At 37.1% G+C, this 21,407-nt stretch overlaps 1 protein-coding gene across 1 annotated transcript in view; it reads left to right on the top strand.

Moving 5' to 3' along the window:
* The window catches only part of LOC102844216 (chromosome unknown open reading frame, human C5orf42), a 130,937-nt gene that overhangs the window by 80,976 nt on the left and 28,554 nt on the right, over positions 1–21,407 (top strand). The window contains exons 28-39 of the mRNA XM_006889576.1: positions 1,377–1,465; positions 2,561–2,640; positions 4,959–5,151; positions 7,337–7,657; positions 7,833–8,585; positions 10,020–10,186; positions 11,999–12,131; positions 13,279–13,333; positions 15,477–15,578; positions 18,009–18,083; positions 20,272–20,384; positions 21,074–21,272. Of these exons, the coding sequence (XP_006889638.1) occupies positions 1,377–1,465; positions 2,561–2,640; positions 4,959–5,151; positions 7,337–7,657; positions 7,833–8,585; positions 10,020–10,186; positions 11,999–12,131; positions 13,279–13,333; positions 15,477–15,578; positions 18,009–18,083; positions 20,272–20,384; positions 21,074–21,272 (2,280 nt within the window). The remainder of the gene's footprint in view (positions 1–1,376; positions 1,466–2,560; positions 2,641–4,958; positions 5,152–7,336; positions 7,658–7,832; positions 8,586–10,019; positions 10,187–11,998; positions 12,132–13,278; positions 13,334–15,476; positions 15,579–18,008; positions 18,084–20,271; positions 20,385–21,073; positions 21,273–21,407) is intronic.

Here is a 21,407-nt window from a genome sequence, read left to right as displayed (position 1 = left end):
GATTTCCTGGCTGCTGTTACCAAGAGCAAGAGTGTTGACTGTGGAAGCAAGTTAACTAAAACTGTTAACTATCTCAGTCTCTTCACCATCCATACTGATGCTACCAATTGGCCCAGTGGTTAGAATCTTTGTTTTCTTGATGTTGAGCTTCAGTCCATATAGGAGGCTGTAGTCCTTGACCTTCTGCAGCAAGCGCTTCACGTCCTCCTCAGTTTCAGCAAGCAGGGTTGCGTCATCTGCATAACAACCTGCGGGTTGATGATTCTTCCACCAGTCCTGATGCCACATTCCTCCTCGTACAACCCAGCGTCTCAGGTGATCTGTTCTGTATACATATTGAAAAGGTATGGAGACAGAAAACATCCCTGACGAAACCCCCTTCTTGATTTTGAACCATGTAGTGTCTCCTTGCTGTTCTGACAACTGCCTCTTGGTCCAAGTATAAGTTTCGCATTAGCACAATCAAATGTTCTGGGATTCCCATTCTTCTCAGAGTCAGCCACAGCTTATTGTGATCCACACAGTCAAGAGCCTTTGCATAGTCAATGAAGCACAGATAGACATTCTGGTATTCTTTGCTTTCGACTAAGATCCATCTAACATTAGCTGTAATATCCCTAGTACCACGACCTCTTCTAAATGCAGCGTGCACATCTGGCAGTTCTCTGTTGACATATTGTTCCAAACGTTTTTGGATAATTTTCAGCAGGATCTTGCTTGCATGTGATATCAATTATATTGTTCGATAATTTCCACACTCTGTTGGGTCACCTTTCTTTGGAATGGGAACAAATATCACTAAGCTTACCTAGTTATTAATTTTTATGCATCTCTCTTTCTCCCCTTTCCCATCCTGTTAACCTGCCAAGGTTGATTCTATATGTATTTTGTTCGTTTTTTGTAATAATGGCCTTATACTATTAATTTTCCTTTTGTGATTGGCTATGACAGTCAGCATGATTTGTTCAAGATTCATCTGTGTTGTGCACTATTTCACTAATTGTTCAGTGATTTTCAATAGCACATAATACTTCAGTGTGTAATTACACTATGGTTTCTTTATCATTCATCCGTTGATAGATACTTGGGTAGTTTCCAACTCTCTGACATAGTAAATAATACTTGGGTATGTCAGTTTATTGAAGCTCTTATTTCTTTGATATATTTACTATATACCTAGCAATGGGACTACTGGGTTAAATAATATTTCCTATTTCCAAGTTTTTAAGGAATTGCAAAACTGCTCTTCCTTGTAGTTACACCATTCTACATTTATATATATATATATGTATCTATATATGTATCTATATATGTATCTATATATATATATATGTATATATATAAAATCAGTTTTCATTTCCTTTGTTTTCCTATAGAAAATAGCAAAGAACCCATTGAAAATCTCAAAAATCCTGATAATACTGTTAACATGCAAACTTTACTACAACATTCAGAAGAATGTCAGGTGAGTCAGACGTTAATGCATAAAGTTATTAAATTTCTGACTAGAATTTAAACTATCCTTTTGTGTTTTTATCCAATTTTTGCCTAGTATTTAAATTATCCTGTGTGTTTTTATTCACTATTGTTCGATACATAGTAGTATCTCTTCAAAGTGGATAATAGAATATGACCTTGACATGCAAGATTTTTTTCCTTCACTAAAGCATTGCTATTGCCAGAATGTTTAATAATTTAAGGAAAATTAATTTTTGTTTCATGAACTACTTTGGTAAATTAAACTAACCTCAAAACTAAAAAATTCATTGTCATCAAGTTGGAACCAACTGAAAGCTGACTCTATAGCCATTTTATAGAGGCTCTGAATTTCACACAAGGAGATTGCCTGTCTTTCTTCTTCAGAAAACTGGTGCTCCTGTGTGTTAGTGCCACCTCTGAGTAAACAGCACCACTCCCTTCTGACTAGGTTCCCCAAAGCTCCCTAACCTAACCCAGAGTTGTGAAATTATCTTTTATTCTCAAGGTTCAATCCTGCTAATAGTATATTATGCTTTTATGTGTATTACTGTGCTGCCAACACAAAGGGTCATGGTTTGGACCCATCAGCTGATCTATGGGAGAAAGATGGGCAGTGTCCGCCTGTGTGGTTTACTGCTCTGTCGGTTCCAACTGTCCAGTATACAAACAGCAGTTGGTGTTCTTGGAATTTTTACTACACACTGAGTTTGCAGGTAGATTATAACTATAACTATTGAAAGAATTTTTTTAGGAGGGATTCATTTTTCCAAATTTTGCAGTTGTTTTCTCAGAGTAATTAATCATGTAGACATTGGTGTATATGACTTACAGTGTATTAGTTTACTAATACCATCTTGTCTTTCTTCTTTTCATATGCTCATTGGTGCAAGTTGTTGGGCCCCAATGACTTTATACTGTATAAGGATTGGGTTAAAACAGAACTGAGAGTGCATTTTAATATTTGATGTTTCACTTGTATACTGTTAGGCTCAATAGTGTGAAATCCAAAATACCTGACATAGTAAGGCTTTTGGGGTTCATGCTTTCTCTTTTTTTGTGTGTGCTCTGTCAATTTTAACAGCATTCCACTGGGGAGGTTCAGTGTTTAAGAGAAGAACTAATGAAGCCATATACAGAGAAAAATTCAACAGAGAATAAAAAGTAAGGAGAAAATTAGTATAGAAAAGTCTGTAATTAGTTTATTTACCTCAGTAAAGTTTTCTGCTATTTTCATGTTTTACAGTGCATATTTAGTGATGTGATTGTTTTTCCAGTGACATTATAACTTCTATTTATGGCAGTTGTAAATAATGATTTACTGATACCTGAAATGCATTTTATCCTCCAGTCACTGTCCATTTATCAAAATAAAGTATAGCTGTAATACAACAAATTTTTTTCAGCTGCTAATTAAGGAATCCTCTTTCCAGTTTTATTCAATTAGAAGACCAGTTAGGAGAGATAATATTCAGCCGTTCACTTACACTCTTGTGGTTTGCTTACTGTGCATGTGACTGTGCTGGGTGCCACCTCTGTTGCTTTGGGGACAGCAGAAGGCAGCTGTCCTTTTTTATATTTGGACATGATTTTTAGAATTTTACAGTTACTTTGCACAAGAAGGGTAGCATAGTTGGATTTCATATCTCAGTACCAAATTTTGTTGTGTTCTTAAGTAGTTTTTTAAAAGGGTACATTTAATATTGTTTGCCTTCACAAGGACTTTACAGGTTCTGTGAGGAAAAGCTAAGCTTTATAATTTTGAATGTGACAGTGGGCCCTTTAATGGTCTTGACCAAATGTCTGCCTGATCTATAAGTGAGACTTGAAGTCCCAGCTAACCTCTTACCCTCTCAGTTTGGTTTCTGTTTTCTGTTGCTGAGCAGTCAGTAGTGTTTATGTTAGTTGTGATCACATAGAGTATCAACATACTTATGTTAAGACAAACAAGCTTTTGTTTGAGTCTATTACTAATTGCTATGGAGACAAATGTAAACAGATTATAATTATGAGCTAAGCATTACAGAGAATTAGCAGATGTTTAAGACTTTTAGATGGTTGAGAAGTAGAATACCTGAACCTTAGGTAATTTGAAGACTATCTTGCTGTTTGATCACTTATTATTCTTTGCTTAAAGGATGTCTGAAGCCCTTTCAAGTTCAGAATGTACCATTCCTCATTCATTCTGTATAGATATAAAATCAGAAATTTCTAGGTAAGAATTTTTGCTTACTGTGCCATTCATTTTTAAAGGAGTTCTAGGGGCATAGTGTGTTTCTTGTTGGACAGTTGCAGAGGTAAAGCAGCCTGATAAAGGAGGGTACGATAATAAACTTTCCCTTCAGAAAAGTTCTACATGATTATTACTATTATTTATTTCCTTACTAAATAAGTAAAGCCCAATGAGTTCTTAAGTTATCAGTTCTAATGCCTTTTGTGTGTGTGTGAACTTACTGAATAAAGTTTCATTATTGAGTCCATTTGTTGTTCCATGAAAGGAATATCTTGCGAGAGAATGAGTGTTAACCAAATTAAACCTGAATGCAATTTAATAAAGCCTTGTAGTTTTAGAAACATGACAAGTCATTTGGCTGTGATAATTGCCTGCCCCATTAATTAGAAATTATTTGCTTAGAAAAAATAAGCAATTTGCTTAGAAAGCAGAGAACCTACTGTGTTCAAGCAATCTATCCCTACTCCTGCCTAAATCAACAAAATAAAAAACACCTTGCTTGATCATTTTTCTTACTAGGTTTTGTCTTATGTGTCAACTCTGTGGTTTGTTTAGAAACACTTTTGTTTTACACTTTTGGGTCATCAGTAGTACTTTGCTCACCCAGTCCCAGAATTAAACCTTTTTACCCATTCATTTTATCTGTATTATGGAACATACATGTTTTGGTGTAAAAAAAAAATCCATTTCATGTTAAATTACATACTCTATAAGCTAATCAGATTGATTATGCAGGGTTCCAACTCAGATATCTACAAGGACTAGGCAGATGAACCAAATGTCTGACCTGTTTTGAGCATAACACCATTGATCATGTGACTTGACAGTACATGGCCCTTTGAAGGACATTCAGATGAAAACTTGTGTTGACTGACACATGTGTCTCATCGCCTGTTGAATCATGTTAGGTAAAGAGATCAGCAGTAGTAGGGTTTATGTTTTGTGTAAGACACTAGGAAAAAATCTTATTGCTGTCAAGTGAGAATCTACTCAGAACAGACCCTCCAGTGAGTTTTCAGAGGCCATCTTTCTCCGAAGGAGCTGCTGGTGGGTTAGTGAGGTTCCACCTTGGGGTTAGTGTAACTCCCTATCCATTATGCCACCAGAGCTCCCTATCAAAATGATTTTTAAATCAGAAGAGAAAATGTGTGTACAAAATATACATCTATATTGTTTAGACATACACAATTGTATACAGTTTGGTTTTCTGTCAATCAGTGTTTTTTCACATTTCTTTACATCCACCTAGCACACAGGTTTCTGCATTTAAAGATGCATCTACCTCTGTTCCACCTTTACTCTCAAATGGAGTCAATGCTGCTTCACAAACACCTGTTTTGTCACCTCGGAAGACCCAGAGAAATGAAACCACAGCTCAACTGCCAGATTCTTCGGATTCTATCAGGCAGATGCTCCAAGATGAAATGTTTAAGTTGGTTCAGGTGAGCATATCTGTATATAAACAAACAAGTCTGCACAGATTCACTACTTAAAAATGTCCAGATGATTTCCATGTGTAAACCCACTTGGGAACCATGAGCATGCACACTGGCTTAGCTAGAACAGAAAATGTTCAGCAAGGGTAATGGGAAGATGGTTAGTGCCAGCCTCAAAGCTTACCCATTCATCAGAATCACCAAGACGACTTGTGAACCACTCTTTACTGAGTCCCATCCTCAGAGGCCAAGTGTTTACAGCCAGAATGTTCCTTAGATGCCAGGATGGCACTCCTTCATGTTACGTGTGTTGGACGTGCTATGAGAAGGCGCTGAGTCCCAAACGACTCGACGACACATAACAACAACAACAATGAGAAGGCGCCAGTCTCTAGAAAAAGGAATTTTTCTTAGAATAATAGACAATGAGTAGAAAGGAGAAAAACTTTTAACAGGATAGGTTAACACAGTGGGTGCATTGGACTACAGCATATAAGGATTATGAGCATGGCACAGAAGCAGACACTGCTTTGTTATGGTGTCTGCAGGGTCACTGTGAGTCAGAAGCTTCTTAGCAAAGTCAGACAATAGCTGGTGTTCTATTTGTATATATTTTTGGGTTATTTCACTTAGTGTAATGTTTTCTTGTGGTGGCATGTCTTCTATTGTCTCTTGCTTCAGAATTTACTACATATATATATATATATATATATACTTTCTAGGACATCTTTCTTTCAGATACTGCTTTAATTTTAAAATACCCAGTAAATTTTAGGTACAAAATTACTCTCTTCTGTCAAAACTGTTTTAAAAATACATTGAGTGAAATATACCAGTGTCAGTACTAGTTATCTCTGGCAGTAGAAATATGAATTTGTTTTTTAAATTTTTTATATTTCTGTGCTTAATATTTCCCTACTGGTTAGCGTTAGCAAGTGTAGATTCTTCTGTTGGTCTTTCTTTCAATTCTCTGTATATGTGAATAAGTTTAGTGATTCTCAGTGAGTGATCCCTGGACCAGTAGCAGCAGCAGCATTTACATATTATTGTTGTTGTTATTATGTGCCATCGAGTCACCTATGTACAATCCTATGTACAGCAGCTCTGAAACCTGCCGTGTCCTGAGCAGTCTCACTGACTCAGACTCACCTACCCCTATTACTCCTGTTACTATATCAGTCAGTTTCATCTGGGGTCTTCCTCTCCTCCATTGTCCCTCTACCTCTCGGAGCATGATGTCCTTCTCCAAAGACTGATCACTCTTGGCCATGTGCCCAGAGTATGTGAGATGGAGCTTCAAAATCCTAGCCTCTAAGGAGAAACTTGGTTTCACCTTACAACTCCAAGGCATGCATGCATTCTTCTGTTATCCTTAGTCATTGTCCAGCAAGTAATCACAAAGACCATGGCCTGGATCAGGCGTTAGAAATAGACAGTTTTTTGGCCCCGTCCAGACTTTCTAAGCTAGACCATCTGAGTTTAGGGCTCAGCAAGTGGAGGTTCAGCAAGTTGTGCAGGTGATGCTGACGATCACTGAGGTTTGAGAATTGAAGTAACCTATGTTCTGACTATCTGAATGTTTTCTGTTCTGGCTAACTCAGTGAGTGCCCTCATGGTTCCCAAGTGTTTCTGTACATTGAGATCACCTGAATATCTTTAAAACTAGTGAGCCTGGCTTCCATCCTGATTTTTTTTGGTCTCAGTTGTGACTGGCCAAGGGATTTTTTAAATGTTCAGGCGGTTCTAATGTGCAGCAAGTTTGAGAGCCATCAGTGCATGCCTTTGCACTTCTTGCAGCCAAGAGAAGTCCTTACTCTTCACCTGTTTGCTGATCTCTGCTCTTTTCCTTCTTGAAATCTGTTAAAAACACTTCATTCTAAGAATAATTATATTACCATCATACTTACCTTACCCTATCCTGAAAGATCCTTCCTTTAAGATATTTATGTTAATTGCTTTATAAATCAAGTCTCATTCATTAATGAGTGTTCATATTCTCTGTTGACAGCTTCTTGAATAAGGAAACTATTCTTTTTTTCTCTCATTCTTTTTTCCTACTAGTCAGAATTCTTTAGCCTAACAAGCACTGAGAACCAAGCTCTTACTCCTGTGGAATACTCCAATGGCTGTTGGTTCTTTAGAGTCTTTTTTAATTATACTTTAAGATTTTTAATTCTTTTTCCCCACCTAGCTGCAGCAGATTAACTTCATGAGCCTAATGCAAGTCGTAGGATCATCTTTTGCCAACCTCCCCAATATTCATCAACTTGTACAACAGTCTCAGTCTCAGTCTGTGCATCTGGTGGGAAGCCAATTATCAAACCCTTTAGGAGGAAGTGGTGATGTTGAAGACACCAGTGGAAATCTTAAGGAGAGATTTTTCATTAAACCACAACCCATGAGAGACTGCACCAGACAGTCTGACAAGAACAGCCTACCCAGCTGTAAAGGAGTGGAATCTTCAGATCAAAAGAGTAATGAAAATGTACAGGTAATGAATATAAAAAATATCGTTAAGGTTGGGCTAGTAGTTGAACTTGTAGCATTTTTCTTACTTGAGTAAATATTTTTTTCAACAGTTAGTCCTTTCTGATCTCCTTCCAGCTGCACACTGAATGTCATTTTTAAAAGAAGGACTTCATATTACATATTTTAAACTTACATTCTATCTTTTATTTCACTTTCAGAATGTTCCTTTATGTCATTTAGAGGGCCAACTCCAGAATAAAGGATTAACTCCAACATCACAAAGCTCACCTATTTTATTATCTCCAGCCCCTGCTGTGAATACTCAGCTCCACCTTTTGTCCACAACTTCAGTCACTCAGAAGACACCTAAACTGATTCCAGTTGCAAAACCTTTCAATTCTGGTAATGGTTTTCCTTTGCTTCAGTTTCAACCAAAGCATGGATTCAAGTCATTTTCCTTACCTCCTGGAAAAGTTCCAGAAGTTCCCTGCAGGCTTCTGCCACAACCACGAGAGGCCTGGGAATTATCTTCCCCTGTCCAGTCTCTTTTGCCTCAGAGAGGAATACATACTCCTTCGGTCTCTCACTTGAATTTGAGCCAGTATGATACTGAAGCCATTAAAAAAACACTTGAGCAGAAAAAATGGGAAGAAGCTGTAAGTAGAGAAATCCCTACACATTTGAACTTGGATCAGTATGTTGCATCAGAAAAGTTTATACCACAACAGGACTCTTCAGTATGTATAAAACCTGAGAAACTGTGTGGGGTTAAGCAAGGGCCCCTTGAGATACCTCCGCAGAATTCCTTTGGACTTCCATTATTGCACCTGCAACTTAAACCTCCCTATATGTTTTCATCTGCCTTGGGAGCATCCGTTCCAGTTCCTTCAGTGCCTGTCAGAACAGCAGTACAAGAAAGAAAATACTCAGGACTATCATTACTTCATTCGTGTCTGCTCACAGGAAATACGGTAATGAGTGTTTTCAAGATGATATTACAAAAATAAACACGGTCCTGTATTTTTCATGTCTTACATGCTGCACAGTAACTGAAAAGTCCTTGCACTTTTCCTTTTGTCAAAAAATACCTCCATCATAGGAGGTGAAATATAAAACCCATTTAAAATTATACTTTTTTTAAAGGTTATTGATTTTTTAATCAGAATTTACTGATCTATTTTTTATTCTTATGCTCAAAAAGAATAAACCAGAAGTGTAATAAAACTCAACATTCTTGGGTGATGCAAATAGTAAGTGCTGGATGCTAATAAAAAAATGATGGCAGTTTGAGTCTACCCAGAGGAGCCTTGGAAGAAAGGCCTGCTGATCTAGTTCCAAAAGATCAGCAACTCTAAGCCCTCTGGGATCAACTCTAGCAAGTAGTTTGGTTTGGGTTTTAAATAAAATTACCTAATGTTTTTTCATCGTATATGTGTATATGCTGTTTTTTCTTTTTCTCTTTACCCTTCTCTCTCTCTCTCTCTCACACACACACACACACACACACACACACACACACACTATTTTTGATTCTTAGCTATTGTGATGTGATTGTATTCAAATCTTTTACAGCTTACATTTTTTTTATAGTCTCAGAAAAGTAGTTGTACATACTGTAAAATAGCAGTTTTTTAAAAAACTTAAACACAGGATTAAATTTTTAGAAGCCTACCACATTCTCTTTAAAGGTTTAATATTGATTTTAACACTGAAATTCCATTGTGTAAGTGAGTGTATGCTTCCTTATGGAGGTAATTCATTCTCTGGTTCAGCTTTCAGTGTTTGAAGTAAGTAGGGCAAAGTTCAGAGTCATTATTCATTTGTTGGCTGTGAGTCCTAGTCCATTCAATGGCACATAACAACAGCAATAGGAGAAAAATGGTTATTCCTTAGAAAAGGTATTTACCATGTTTATTTAATCTTCTGAAATCATGAATAGAAGAAGAAAGGACTGAAACAGTGGGGGTAAAAGAGACATTTTGAGAAGAATTTTAGATGATTAAAATGATATGATAAACTTCTAGGTTACATGATCCAGCTTCAGCAGTTACCTGCACATTTCTAATCTGTTATCCTCCTGCCTCCTCCCCCTTCCAAATAAGTTTAAATCAAATATTGTAACATTGTTTAATTTGTAATTGTAAGAAGGAAAGTTTTCAATCTGAGAAATAAATTACTACTAGGACTCCAGGCTTGATTTCTGCAATGGGATGACCCAGCTGAAGCTTTCCCATCCTGAAATCACTAATTATTTTGCTATCTGTACCCTGCCATTCCCAGTCTGAATCACTTTGTTCTATCTCTTACACATTTTGTTTAATAAAATTGCTTTCTTGTTTTTATTAATGTATATAATCCGTTTGTAATTTTTGACTATTAAACTTGGTTTCTTTTTTTTTTTGTAGTATAATAAACCACAGCTCATCCCACTTGAAAACCTCATTGCATTTAAACAAAACCAGCAAAGACTGACACCTCACTTACTTGAACAAGGTGATCCTGGACAAATTCAGCTTCTAAATGTCAAACTAGATCCGTCTAAAATAAGACAAGAAAAGGCCAGTAAAAAAAGGCAAGTTTGAAAGTGTGATTTTATTACATACCAGCAGTCCCAGGGTTACAGATAAGATCTATTCCTAGGTATGTCATTAAATTTGTAGGTGAGTTGAAACAGGTGCACATACAGCTCTTGTTTTGGCTTCCTTTAGTCCAACAAAGGAACCCTGATGACATGGTGAGTTAAGTGTTGGCCTGCTAACCAAAATATCAGAATTTCTAACCCAGTAGCTGCTCCAAGGAGCAAGATGGGCAGTTTGTTCCTGTTAAGATCAGCTTTAGAAACCTGACGGGCAGTTCTTTTCTTTCCTATTAGATCACTGTGGGTCACACTTGACTCAATGGCAGTGATTTTGGCTTTAGTTTAGGGCAAGAAAGGAACTCTGGTAGTATAGAGGTTAAAGCATTTTCCTGCTAAACAGAAGGTTGGCTGTTAAGACCCACTGGCTGATACAAAGATGAAAGATAAGACAGTTTGTTTCTATAAAGATTTACAGTCTTTAAAAAAAACCAAAAATTACAGTCTTGGAAATCTTATGGGAAGTTCTACTCTGTTCAGTAGATTCGCTGTGAGTCAAATTGACTCTGACAGTGGGCTTTGTGCAAGAAAGGGCTCAAAGCATTTTTAATAGTTTCAGAATACCCCTGCCACAAATGATTGTGATGTTGAATTTGTTGTGAATAGAGTTTGTTTCAGTGCTTTCAAAGTGAAGGCAAAATACTTCACATTAAAGGATAAATATGCGTTACCCAAGTTGTTCTCATAGCTAGTTAAAATCATGTCGTCATAAAGATGGAAGTCACATGATCCAGCCTCCCACCTCTTACTCGATTGTGTATTCACTTTCTTTGTCAAGTGTCATAATTTTGGCACATTTTTGTAATGAGGAAAATTCTCATAAGGCAAATGCTAGGGTTTTTTTTTTCTATTGCATTGCCATTTGTACAGTTACTTGTTTTTCTCAAACAAGATGATCAGCCATCTTTTGCAGCACAAGTATTTAGTATCTCAAGCTGTACTCCCATGTGTTTTCCAGTTTATTTAAATCATAATCATTTTATCATATTCTCCAGAGTCATAATAAACAGGAGGCTAGTGATGAAAATGGTTTCAGAACACTGACAATTGGTATGTAAAAAGCAAGGCTGTCTTTCCCGTTATACCAGAAGAACATTACCAGACATTTTGATGGAAGAGTCTGTAGAAGATTTCTGATCAAAGGAGAGAAATTACAGAACAGAATTTTATATCCTCATAGACTCCAGACTTTTTTGAAGCCGCTGAGGCAAGATGAACTCCCAATACTATTGTCCTAACATAATCTTTCAACTTTAAGCCAAAAATAGGCCCTGAAGGATTCTTAGAACAAAATAATAGTTTCAATTACTAGAAAAGAGTATCTACCTTGAGAATTGTGCTGTTAAAAAATCTATAGTCAGATCAAATTGACAACAGTTAACTCAACAAAGTATAGGAGACAGTGAATTTATGTTAGTGGAGGAAGAACAGTTGCTTACAAAATTTAAAGAATGTGATCAGTGTCACTGTACATGTAGAAATGGTGGATGAGCTGTATATATTGTAAATAACAATAAAAAAATTTAAAAAGATAATATAGTGGCTTTTTTATAATCAGTATTCAATGCATATATTGACTTAAAGGTTATTTCTGAGTTTTGAAAATATTTTTAAATCTTTTATCAGACCTTAAAATTCATTGTACTGTTTTCTTTCCAGAAATCATTCCTTCTGTCTGGTCTATATATTTCTTCTTCAAGTGAAGTCTTCCCTTATGAATATGATTAAGAATATGATTGTTCTTAACAGGCAAAAAAGAAGAGCTGAGAAAGAGCTGCAAGAAAAAAGTTCAGAGAAACCAAAGGAAAAACCCAGTGTGTCTTTCCAACCGGAGGAAGCTGCCATTAAAGAGAATGATTTAGAGATTGTCCCCAAACCCAAGGTATGTCCCCAAACTGTTCCAGAAACTCCCCATTTTAGTGTGTCTTTGGAATTGATCTACTTTTCTGGTTATTAGAGGTACTCTTACTGTGACCAGAAAACTTATTAACTATCTAAATCCCTGCTACTTCTCTATGGTAATGGATGTTTAATTGCAAATGTGAGAGGTCACTTGGTGACAAATTAACAATTATGATTTAGACTAACGGTGTGACTTTGTATTCAGAATAATTCTTGTTCCTGTCTGTGCCACCATCTTATACATATGGTATGCTATTTGGGCTCTCATTGTCATTGTACTTCTTTCTTCGTGGTTACCTCTAGGACCTCCCAAAGTGAGTATTGTTCCATAACCTGTATTTTAAATAAAACCCTTTCAAACATTTTAAATTTGATAGCAGTCTGTTTAACTATCTTTATGACAGATTTTTAGGTTTTTTTTTATGTGGTCTTTCAAAAAGCCCCTTTTACAAAATGTAATTCTTTAAGACCATGTCTACTAGGTCCATAGCAAAAATATTTATTTGGTGAGAGATTTTGGTAGACTTGCACTCTGGTGACCGAGAGTAAGGAACTGTGCTGCCTACCCAGGCATGTAGTTTGAATCTGTCAGCTGCCCTGTGGGAGGAATGCTATTTATAGCCTCTAAAAACTTGCTGAAGATTCAGCTGTGAGTTAGTTCTGACTCGATGGCACATAACAACAAAAATTGAGTTTGAAAACTGCTTTTCAGGGGAAAACGATACCAAGAACTTGGTTATTTTACATTACATTGTTTACTTATTAATTCAAAGAACTCTTCTGTAAACTTACGTAGAATAAGTAGAAGTTAATTCCTTTTACTTCCAGAATGATAGAACTGAGCTTTTACTTGTTGTTGTGCTGTGAAGTTTGAACTGACTCATAGCTGACCCTCCATCGAGTTTTTAGAGGCTGTAAATTGCTTGGAAGAGAGGACCCATCTTTTTCCTTTGAAGCAGTTAGTGGAATCACACCAAATGGTTGACACTTCAACGACTTACCTCTAGGCCACCAGTGCACCCTGAGTTTTTGCCTAAGTGAAAGTCTTTATCCCTATTAAATATTACTATTGAACATTTCTTTTCCTAAATAATAATTATAAATTAATAATCTGGGGATTCATTTAGGAGCAGCAAGAACATTCCTGTTCCCAGCCTTTGGATGGCTTTGAAATTCCTTTTGGTATGTACATGCATGGTTACTATCATGTCTGAGTAAAAGTCAAACCAATTTTCTAGAAATGTACACAGTAGAATATGAGAGTAAATTATTTGCATGTTCTCTTTGACAAGATTGTGCGTGTGCATGTTATCTATTAGAACAGCAGTTGGCAAACTATGGCCTGCAGGCCAGATCGAGCCCTCTCCTCTTTTTATAAATTGAGTTTTACTGAAACGCAGTCATGCCCATGTTTCTGCACATTTCTCTGTGGTCACTTTCAGGCAGCCATTGTGGCATTATGAAAGAGACCATACAGCTCACACAGCCTTTACTCTCCGTCCTTTTACCAAAAAGTTTGTTAGCCTATACAATAGCATGTTTTAATCAATTAGAATGTATAGAAAATACATGGGTGTCAAAAACTGAGGAATCAGTTCAGAATAGGAAACTTATTTACAGCTAAGACATTTTCTTTCTTGATGTCTTTAGTGCCCCCTTAATGTATGCATGTCCAAATCCTCTCTCCTCAGTAATTCTTCCTTTCTGACTCTGACCACAGAGCCGTTTCCGCTCATAACCTCAGCTCCTATGTTGTCTTGATGACCCTTAAATACAAGGTACAATGACTGTCCTGTTTTCCCTCCTATTCGTGCTCTACTTTGAGTTTAATGTGTCTACATTTAAAATTAGCAGCTTCCTGTTAGTGCTTTTACTATTCTCCGTATTGACCACCTTACACCTTGAAGGTAACTCTTGATTTGCCCCTCCCCTCTGTTGCCTCCTTGACGCACAGAGTCCTTGAGCTGTTTCCTCTCTTGGCGCCCTGTCCAGCATCAGGCCTCTGCAGGTCCGTCCACACCGAACATGCATTGCCTATCTGATTGCTGGGCTTCCTAATCCTTATGATGTTCTTCTTTTCCACCTATTTGTTTTAAAATCTCTTTCTTTTCACTCTGAGTAATATTTTGTCTTTTGTAGAGATAATAGATGATGTGGAAGAGTATGTGAAGAATATGTGAAGAGACAGAATCTCCCACAATTTTTCTGTCTAGAAAATAACCAGTGCTAATATTTTCCAGGCTTTATTTCATGAATATGCCTTCATAGGTGTATTTGTGTAGGAATATTCATGAAACAGCAGCTTCTGTGCCCATTTATAACTTAATTAATTCTTAATACCACTATTAAGGTAGATATTGTCTCATGTCACCAGAAAATCCTTGTATAATGTTATTTTAAAGGACTGCAAAATATCCTAAAGAGCATGCCATACTCCTATAAGTGTACCTACTCTGACTGGCTGATCTCCAGGGAACATCACATCTAAACTCCAGCTTCATAATAGACTTTTGTCTTTGATTCTGCTTCCTGATGAATTTCCGTCTTGGTTAGAAATCACCTCAAGCACAACAGTGTTCAGTGTGAACTCGTTATTAGGTGCCGTGCAGTCAGGTGTGATCCCTGTGTGCACCAGAACAAAACCCTGCCTGCTCCCACCATCTTCAAGTCACCCTGTGCTTGACTCCATTGTCACAGTCACTGGGTCCGTCCAGCTCATTTCAGGTCTTCCTCTTTTTTTTTTTTCCTTTTCAGGTTTTCCTCTTATTTGCTGAGAATTGATAAATTCATTCTCCTCTAAATTAACTTTGTTTTTTGTCTCCTATTTTCTTTCTCTGTGTTGCTTCCAGAATACCCTCATAACACAAGTTATTAGGAATTGTTCCCTCTCACTATCTCCCCTTCTCTTCTATTTAATAAATACTTCTTGCCTATTTTGCTTTCTTTGAAATTCTTAGGTTTTTTTCTTCTCTCATTCATTTCTCATGCTGCAATTTTTTTCCACTCCAGTGTGTGTCTATAAAGTGACTGGGTATGAATTTTCTATATTACCAATCTTACTGTATCATTTCCCTATTTTAACAACTTGCAGTGGATTTTCATTAACCAGAAGAGAATCTGGATTTCTAGATTGGGCTTCTGGAATCTTCCATAATTTTTGATTCCTCTGAACTGTCTTTGAAATTTAACTTAGCTCTCACTTCCATCATCAAGACCATTTTAATAATCCTTTAACACCCTGTACTTGACCTTCCTTGACTCAGGTGGCCTCCAGTGGTATGCTGATTTCTCATTGACCTCTCACTGTTTTGTTGTTCTATTTAAGAAACGCTCTACAGTGACATTACTTCAGCTGGATTGCATTTCATGGCTTCTGTAATGAAGAAAGCTATAGCAAGTCAGGATGCAAGTACAAATACAGACCCAGGTAAGAGGTCTGCTTTTGTTTCATTTTTTTACAGTTGCACTTTTTTTAAGATATAGAGACTTTCTCCTTTAAAGCAGTGGTTTGAAGGATTTTTAAAATATATTAGTTACTTATCCTAGATTCTTGTTCTCAATCCTAGAGTATACTTTGGAAATTTAAAATTTTCAGTGAAGTTTAGTGATACGTAAAACAGAATGGATTATTTTGTTCTTATTGTTTAAAAATATCACAAAATACATCCAAGCCAGATGAAAATAATGTTTTGAATTTGATCCTCTATGCCGTTGATGGCTAGCACTGGAGCTGTGGTTTGTAACGTTGAGTTTAGGAAGAGGAGTAGATTAGGTTCATTGTATGTAACTACTCGAAAGGAGAGCTTTAGAGGGTCTGTTAGTTGTGATTTTTTTCTGACCTACCTCTTCGTAAGTCATTATCAGACATTGAGCAGCAACTTGAATCTTACTCAGTCCTATTGTGTTACCATGATTCTTTGCTACGGTTTTTCATAAACAATTTCTCTGAATTATTGTGGGGCATTACAAGTGATCTGTAAAACCCCTCTAATGATACCATGTAGGAAGCTCTGGCCATCTAGTGGGTAAGGAGTTGCTTTGCCAGCCCAAAGGCACTCAGTTCAAGCTCACAGGCTGCTCCATGCACGATGAGCAGTCTCCTATGTGATTCACATCCTTGGAAAACACACCAGAGGGAGAGCTATCAGTGAGTTCTGCTTCCTTAACATTGACTTCAACAGAAAGATACTGTGGTATTAATCATATTTATTGGTATAGTTGTTTTTTAAAAAATAATATTTAATCATTGTAATTTAGTCATAAAGCATATGAAGACAATGAAAATTGGCCATGAATATACTTTTAAAAGAGAGCTCTGGCAACTTCATGGTGAGCACTCATGTTGCCAACTCAAAGGCATGTAGTTTAAATCTACCAGCTGCTCACAGGAGAAAGTTGAGCAATCTCCTTCTGTGCATTTTACAGCCTCTGGAAACCCACTGGAGGGTCAGTTAAGTTGATCCCAACTTCGCACAACAACAACATACCTTTGAAAGTGTGGGGATTTTTTAAAGTATTTTTAAATGGTTTATATGATTAGATATGATAAATCATGCATATGTCCCTTGCGATCTGAATTCTCACTGTCCAGTTATTATTGCCATAGCCCTGGGATATTGTTAAGACTTGAACTCTTCATGGGTCCTAGTGCTGTGTGTTGTGTTTTTTTTCTGGTTGTGTTGGGACACTCTCAGAATAGGTCTTTAATATATTTCATAGTTTCTTTTTTTTGTGTGTGTGTGTGTGTGTGTGTACCGTCAAATCAGATCTGACTAGTACAGGAGGAGATTGTCCCTCTTTCTCTAGCAGAGCATCTGCTGGTTTCAAACGAGGCACCTCTGGGATTGCAGTGCAGCTTTTTGCCACTAGGCCAACAGAGCTCGCCAATATCATGGTTTCTTTACAATAGAGTATATGTGACCTAGGTGAATCTTACCTAGTATTGTTCAGTGTTGTGTGTTGCACACAGACGGAAGAGGTAAAGGAATGTTAGTTAAGAAGTCCTGCTTGATCCCGAGTGCTTTATGATTTTTGGGAAATGGGTAAACTGGGACATTTTTACATCTTCCATTTTACAATGATGCATTAATGTCTCTTGGTATCCGAAAATCCATTATCCTGCACAGTTTCAGGAATGGATTAAATTTATATAACAAAGACATCCCCGAATATCATGAAAACAGTCCTTTTGTATCCAAATATTTTCTATCCTTTACTTTTCATTTTTATTTCTATTTATGCAAAGCATTTTCCTGTGTCCTCAGAGGGTAATTTATGAACAAACTGCTTCTACTCATCGTCCTATAAAATACTTAATCCAGTTCTTGTTGCTGAACAGAGTACATGTATTAGGTTTTTTCTTCTGTAAAAAAATGCTTCAGTGAGCATTTCCTATAGAAAAGCATTTTCTTTTCATCACTATGTTTTAGATAACATGGTCTTTTTCCCAATGGGATATGTTAGGAAATGACTTTTCACTGTTGTTTTCATTTGTGTTTCTTTCTTAAAGAGTTTGAGCATATAGAAGGATTTTTTTTATGTAACTGATGAGTGTGCATGAAATAAACATTGCTAAACTTTCTTTTTCTGAGCATGTCTCCAAGAAAACTTTTGAAGGCCTTTGCCTTTGCTGTTGTCCTGTTTTCTAATTCTCTTATTCATTGAGGTGATCGGTGCCAGTGTTAAAACAGAAGTACAATAGCAAGTTAACATATTAGTTATTTAAAAATTAAATTAAAATTTTCTACCACATTTCATGTTCAAAAACTAGTTATTTGTACTCATACTTAACTTTTTCTTGTATTTATGGTATTTTTGCTTTCTGTTCTCTCTTTTTTTTGCCTCAACTCTAATTTAGTGCAAGACAAGGAAGCTCCTTCTCAAGAAGTGATTTCTGAGTGTGTTAAAGATCCTGTCATTTCTTCTACATCAGGTATGATTCCCCACCCTGAGATCAGCTTGACCTATTCAAGATCTTATCTACATGGTGACAGAACAACTTCCTATAAACCCCCCCAAAATAGTAAAGCCAGTTAATTGGTTTAATGGAGGTGGAATGATCATTTACATTTTTTCACTTTCCTTTTCTCATATGAGTTTTCATTTGCATATGAAAAGTAAAGAGAATATCTTACTAAACAAAATTCAAGGGATAGAATTAGAGCCCTAAGACAAGTGGTAATTAAACAATCTGCGGACCTCCTATAACATTTTTTTTGCTTTTTAATGCACATCTTAAGACTTGAAAAATGTGGCTTTAAAGCTTTTAAATGTGATCCACCAGCAACAAGGCAGGCGGCTCACAGAAATGTGCACAGTTCCCTTTTCTTTTTTACGGTTTTATACTATCTCTGTTTAAAGTCATATGAATATGTGTGTGTGTTATTAAAACTGTTTTTTCTCAGTTTGAACAAAAAAAAAGCTTTTAAATGGCAGTGTTTTCCTATGTTGTTGTTCTTGTTATGTGCCGTCGAGTCGTTTGCAACTCATAGCGACCCTATGTACAGTAGCCCTAAACTCTGCTCTATCCTGTGCCAATCGCATTGCCTCTGACACACCCATCCCGAGTACCCCAGTCACTGAATCAATCCACCTCATAGAGGGCCTTCCCCTCCTGCGCTGTCCCTCCACCCTACCAAGCATGATGTCCCTCTCCAAGGACCTGTCTCTCCTTACAACATGTCTAAAGTATGTCAGATGAAGCCGCAGAATCCTTGCCTCCAAAGAGTAGCTTGGTTTAACCCTCTCCACGATGAATCTGTTTGTTTTCTTGGCAGTCCATGGTACATTCAATACTCTTCTCCAGCACCACAGCTCAAAGGCATCAATTCTCTTTCTATCCCCCCTAGTCATTGTCCAACTCTCTGATGCATAACAAGCGATTGCAAAGACCATGGCCTGTATCAGGTGCACCTTAGTCTCCAGAGAGACACCGTTGCTCCTGAGTACTTTAGAGAGGTCCCTAACCGCAGACTTTCCCATCGCAATACGCTTTTTGATTTCCTGACTGCTGGTGCCAAGAGTGTTGACTGTGGAGCCGAGCAAACTGAAGCTGTGAACAATCTCAATCTCTTCGCCATCCATCCTGATGCTACCAATTGGTCCAGTGGTGAGAATCTTTGTCTTCTTGACATTGAGCCTCAATCCATACTGAAGGCTGCAGTCCTTGACCCTCTGCAGCAAGTGCATGAGGTCCTCCTCAGTTTCAGCAAGCAGGGTTGTGTCATCTGCATAACTCAGATTGTTAATAGATCTTCCACCAATCCCGACGCCACACTTCTCCTCATAGAGCCCAGCCTCTCGGATAATCTGCTCTGCATACAGGTTGCAAAGGTACGGAGATAGGACACATCCCTGGCATACACCCTTCCCCATTTTGAACCATGCAGTGTTACCCTGCTCTGTTCTGACTACTGCCTCTTGGTCCAAGTATAGGTTTCTCATTAGCACAATTAAATGTTCTGGGATTCCCATTCTTCTCAGAGTCAGCCACAGTTTGTTATGATCCACACAGTCAAATGCCTTTGCATAATCAGTGAAACACAGATAGACATTCTTCTGGTATTACCTGCTTTCAGCTAAGATCCATCTAACATCAGCTACAATATCCCTAGTACCGTGACCCCTTCTAAACCCAGCCTGGACTCTAAATATATATAAAGAACCCTACTGAATTGTGTCCTTTTAAAGGTGTGAGTTAAATCTCAATAAATTTATTAGTGAAAAGTAATGAAAATGGGAGGGGAAAGTTATAGGTTGATATATTAAAATTTCTCTATTGATGTTCTTCTAAATAGACAACATGAATTAGAATTTCTGAAATAGAAATAGAAAGTTGTACATTTTCTAGATATTACTTAGATTTTTTTCTTATGGATTTTTCATGCAAGAAAAGCATTATCTAAGAATAGCTAGAGTACTTATCTAAGCATAATTAAAAGTCTCATCTAAGAGTAATTAGAGTACTTCATTCTGGAGAAAATGGTCCTTAGAGTTTATTTTATTTGTTCTTGTGAAACTTCTGCTTAGATGTTCAGTATTTATATTGGTTCTGGTATAGTTAGTGACTTTGAGCCATATACAGGTAATGAATTCCTGATTTGTATTTTCTCAATTTTCAGAATGTGAGCATTTAGATATTCCTCAGATCTTGACTCAAGATGGAGGTCTAAGTTTCGAGCTTCCCACTGAAGAATCCAAGAAACCTTTTTCAGCTTCAAAGGAAGAATGTTTGGTTTGTATTTAATCTAATAATGCATATCTGCGAATATATATTTTTGTGGTTATCTCAATTTTATTATATAGATGAATTAAGGGTGCTCTGGTGGCCTAGTAGGTAAAAGTTACATGGCCAATCCAAAGAGAGGGAATTCTAACCCCCCAAGCCGCTCTCTCTGTGGGTGAAGGATGGGCATTCTCCTCCCATGTGATTATCCACCTCTGAAAACCTGCTAGAGGGTCAGCTTTGAGTCAGTTCTGACTCAGCAGTACATAACAACAACACAGATGAATTGAGGGAGCTCTGACGGCCTAACGGATATAGAGTAACAGTACCAACCCAAAGAAAGATACTTCAAACACACTAACTGCGCTGCAGGAGAAAGGTGGACAGTCTCTTCTCATGCAGTTCATAGCCTCTGAAAACCAAGTGGAGGATCAGCCCTGAACTAGTTCTGACTTGATGGTGTGCAACAACAGATGAATTGAGGGAAATAAGAAAAAAATCCAGTCTGTGCCATTTTGAGCTCAAAATACTAAGTGTAATGCCCTCAGATAATATAAACCAAGACCATATAAACATTTCCCACAATTAGGCACGTATGAGCCATTTTTATTGATAAGAATGAAATTTTTTTTTCTTTTGGCAGAGCGGCCATACAGAGTAAAAATAGCCTTTTAAAATTTTTGTTCATTTTTGCTAAGGTTGGACACACTTACATTGATGTGATTGACATTGAAGCTGATGACCTTCTGCAGGAATTACCTGCCAGAAAAACGCCTTCAGATGCTGACACTACCCAGCAGCAGAGCCATCACCCGGAAGCTCTGACTTCTGCAGAGTTACATTACAGGGCAGCTTCAGTAACCGGTGTGGTTCCTGTGTGCAATTTTAAGAGTCAAGGTAGTATTTTTATACTTTTAAATAAATAACACTTTGTGAATGTTTGTAATATTTTCTTCTTTTTTTAAAATTAATTTATTTATTTTTCATTTCAATGAACATCTACAGAGATTTTGGAATTCCATTCATTCATTG

This window comes from Elephantulus edwardii, unplaced genomic scaffold (genome assembly GCF_000299155.1).
Source record: "Elephantulus edwardii isolate Elephantulus edwardi_28Jun2011 unplaced genomic scaffold, EleEdw1.0 scaffold00079, whole genome shotgun sequence".
NCBI lineage: Eukaryota > Metazoa > Chordata > Mammalia > Macroscelidea > Macroscelididae > Elephantulus > Elephantulus edwardii.
The sequence above is the reverse complement of the archived record's forward strand: the minus strand, read 5'-3'. Positions and strand labels throughout refer to the sequence as shown.